This window comes from Acanthisitta chloris, unplaced genomic scaffold, assembly GCF_000695815.1.
Source record: "Acanthisitta chloris isolate BGI_N310 unplaced genomic scaffold, ASM69581v1 scaffold30351, whole genome shotgun sequence".
Taxonomy (NCBI): Eukaryota; Metazoa; Chordata; class Aves; order Passeriformes; family Acanthisittidae; genus Acanthisitta; species Acanthisitta chloris.
In genome coordinates, this window is record NW_008654874.1 from 1,087 (window position 1) to 4,295 (window position 3,209).

A 3,209-nucleotide genomic window follows, 5' to 3' on the forward strand; every position below is an offset into this window, starting at 1 on the left:
CATTCCAATGCCTGAGCACTCTCTCCGTAAAAAAGTCTCTTCCTAATGTCCAACCTAACCCTCCCCTGGCAGAGCTTGAGTCTGTGCCCTCTTGTCCTGCTGCTGGTTGCCTGGGAGAAGAGACCAACCCCCACCTGACTCCAACCTCCTGTCAGGGAGTTGCAGAGGGTGAGAAGGTCTCCCCTGAGCCTCCCCCCCTCCCCTGCAAGGGTGGACGCTGGAAAGTTGAATCACAGTTCATGGTTTAAAAGATGTAAACACAATTAACAGGTAGAACTAGAATTGAGGTTGACACACCTGGTGCTGCTACAGAAATGTCTCTGACCAAAGCAGCCAAACAATGCCTTGGATTTATAAACATTCGTGAATATTCACTGACAAACCACAAACTCAGGTGTCTTTATGGTTTTTTATTAATAAATACCTTAACAGCACCAATGATGTCTGAACATAAGCTTGCAATCCTGTGTGGTGGCTGCTAGGGACAGTGAGGAGACACATCTGTTGTTATGTACAGTTGACCATTTTCTCCTTTCATGTTTCTTGTAAACAAAGTCATCTCTTCCATAAGTAACACCTTCCATAAAATCGATCAAATCAATACCAAAGCAGAGGAAAATGCTCATTTTAATCTACTGCCTCATCTGGTTTAAGGTGACTCAGCAAGTCTGTATGAGTGCTACAAGTTAAAACCAGATTGTTGTGGTTCCTTTTAAAAGGTCTTTCCTTTGCATATACACGTGCACACATATTAAAAACAAGACTTTTGGCCACCTTCAAGTTCCACGTCTGAAAGTATATTAGCATGAACATTTTGACAACAAAACCAGGGGGGAAAGTGGATTTCTATACATCAGAGATCTGTACATGAATAAGCATTTGTACAAATATAATCCACCAAATATTGGCTTCTACATACAACTCTGAAATATGGTGATTTGCTTGTATTTCCTAACCTTCAACAATGCTAGCACTAACAGGAACATTTCAGGCTGCTTTAACACCCACAGAGCATGTTTGTTGTACAAGGTGGGCACAGATTTCTCTCGCTGTCTTTGCACTTTACTTATGAATAAATTAAGTGGTAAAGTGAAGCTTGAACAACATAGTCTGTGGTGTAGTAACATCAGCAACTGCAAGTTCCTGGCCATCCACAAGCCCCAGTTCTGAAACAGAAAGAAAAGTTTAATTAATAAAAAAAAACCCCCAAGTTATGAATGTTACTCCCACAAATCCTAAGTACAGTGAAATTAGATTGCCCAGAGAAGTTGTGGTTCCTTACCCTAGGAGGGGCTGGATGGGGCTTGGAGCAACCTGGTCTAGTGGAGGGTGTCCCTGCCCATGGCAGGAAGGACCTTAAAGATCATCTCATTCCACCTCCTTGCCCATGGGGTCTTTAAGGTCCTTCCAACCCAAACCATTCTGTGAGCCTATGAAATAAAGGTGCAAACAGCTCACTAGCTAAATTAGTATTAATCTAATTCAACCAGGAAACTAACAGAGCTTGTCAAAAAGTGGACAACAAAACTCTACTGGAGTACGTTTAAGTCACAGCAGTTATCAGCTTGCTGTGTTGCAGTGTTCTCTGCATCTGCCTGCACTTCACTCAGAAAGAATTCACACACCTGAGAAAGGTGTGTTGCATGTAAAAGGACAATGAATCACACTGTAGTGCATGGAGAAAAACAAAGCTAAACATCCATACAGCAGCATGATGAATATCTACATGTGACAACTCCACGTTACCTTTTAGTGTCTTGGAAAGATTTGGCCTTGTTCGTTCTTCAATTGAAGCTACTGTCTGCAAATAGAATTTAAAAAAAAAAAGCCAAAATATTTTCTTTCAAATTCAGTAAATTTAAATCAGGTTTTTAAAGACAATGATGTATGTTCAGATTACCTGTAAATAAAGCGTTTTATTTCCCCCGTACATAGTTGCTGTGATTGCAGGAGATTTCATCTGCCTATATATAAAATATTAAGAAAAAAAAAACCAAACAAACAATCAGATTAAAACTGTATTTAGAAATTACCTTTTTGAAACACTAAACTGATAAAAATGGCCAAGTAAGTCAGAATGGTTGCACACTTACAATGAAGCATTATTTGTCAAGTAATCCAGAATCTCCTGCAGTTTAGCTGATGGGGAAATTTCTATGTTTTGGGGAAGTTGGCTGCAGGCTGGACAGTTCTCCTACAACAAAGCAGCACAAGAATATGTTAGCTATGATTTTAAAAATGCTGCTAATAAGGTCTCAAAACTATTTGTGGGCTGTGGTTTTTTTGAAAGTTTTAGCTCTAGAAATACTACTACTGTTGCAAATATTAATGACAAAACCCAATTCCTCATGAAGGAATGTTCAACTGACTCCCAACAGCAGTTCAGCACTTATGAACAGAATCTAATACTACAAACTTTCAAATCAGTTGTTGTCAGAACCTCTTTTCAAGCAGATTTGCCTATGAGTCATCTTAGGATTGCATATCTTACTTTGCAGTTCTACTCTGTAGAGATACCAGGCTAGTAATATTGCAGTATCTGTTTTTAAAACTTCAGAAATATTATGAATCACTGCCAGGGGCCACGAGATTCAACACTGAGATTTGGAAATACAAATTGCATAAATAAAAATCAAGGAAAAAAATCCTTCAAGTCCTTAATGGCACTAACCTTTCTTTCAGCTTCAAAAGTGTAGGTATACAACCCATCCACATCATTAAACACCAAGTAGTTATTAAGAGGAATGTATGCACTGCAATGACAAAGAAGAGGTTAGTGTTGATCCATGGAATTGTGCTGGAAATCCTGTAGGTCATTGATAAGAAATTAAATACCTTGTGGCTATTTTGAAAACTTCAGTGGCGCAAACAGCTGGAACGAGAAAAAACAACTTCTTCATTTTCTAGCTCTACCTCAGACATGCAGACATTAGTGTGTACACTCGTACCGAAGAAGTGGCAAAAAAAAAAATCAAGTATAACAATTTGTAAAGAGAAAAATAAACATCTGAAGGCAGCTGGTAGTTCCATGCATTAACACCAGAGATGTGGCACCAATCTGAGGCTATGTTAAGCTTATAGACTTAAGTATCTGAAGGGATATATCAAGGGAGTACCAAGTACCAAGGGACCTGGAGAGGGACTCCTTTGTTAGGAACTGCAGTGATAGGACAAAGGGTAATGGGTTCAGACTGAAGGAGGGGAAGTTT

General features: G+C 39.3%; 1 protein-coding gene across 1 annotated transcript in view; it reads right to left on the reverse strand.

Annotated features, from left to right (window-relative positions):
• Window positions 1-397: 397 nt before the first annotated feature.
• The window catches only part of UBA3 (ubiquitin-like modifier activating enzyme 3), an 11,102-nt gene continuing 8,290 nt past the window's right edge, over window positions 398-3,209 (reverse strand). Inside the window, exons 11-16 of the mRNA XM_009083707.1 lie at window positions 2,836-2,872; window positions 2,672-2,753; window positions 2,094-2,194; window positions 1,901-1,964; window positions 1,747-1,801; window positions 398-1,166 (exon numbers count right to left, since the gene is read on the reverse strand). Coding sequence (XP_009081955.1) covers window positions 1,078-1,166; window positions 1,747-1,801; window positions 1,901-1,964; window positions 2,094-2,194; window positions 2,672-2,753; window positions 2,836-2,872 — 428 coding nt within the window. The 3' untranslated portion in view covers window positions 398-1,077. The remainder of the gene's footprint in view (window positions 1,167-1,746; window positions 1,802-1,900; window positions 1,965-2,093; window positions 2,195-2,671; window positions 2,754-2,835; window positions 2,873-3,209) is intronic.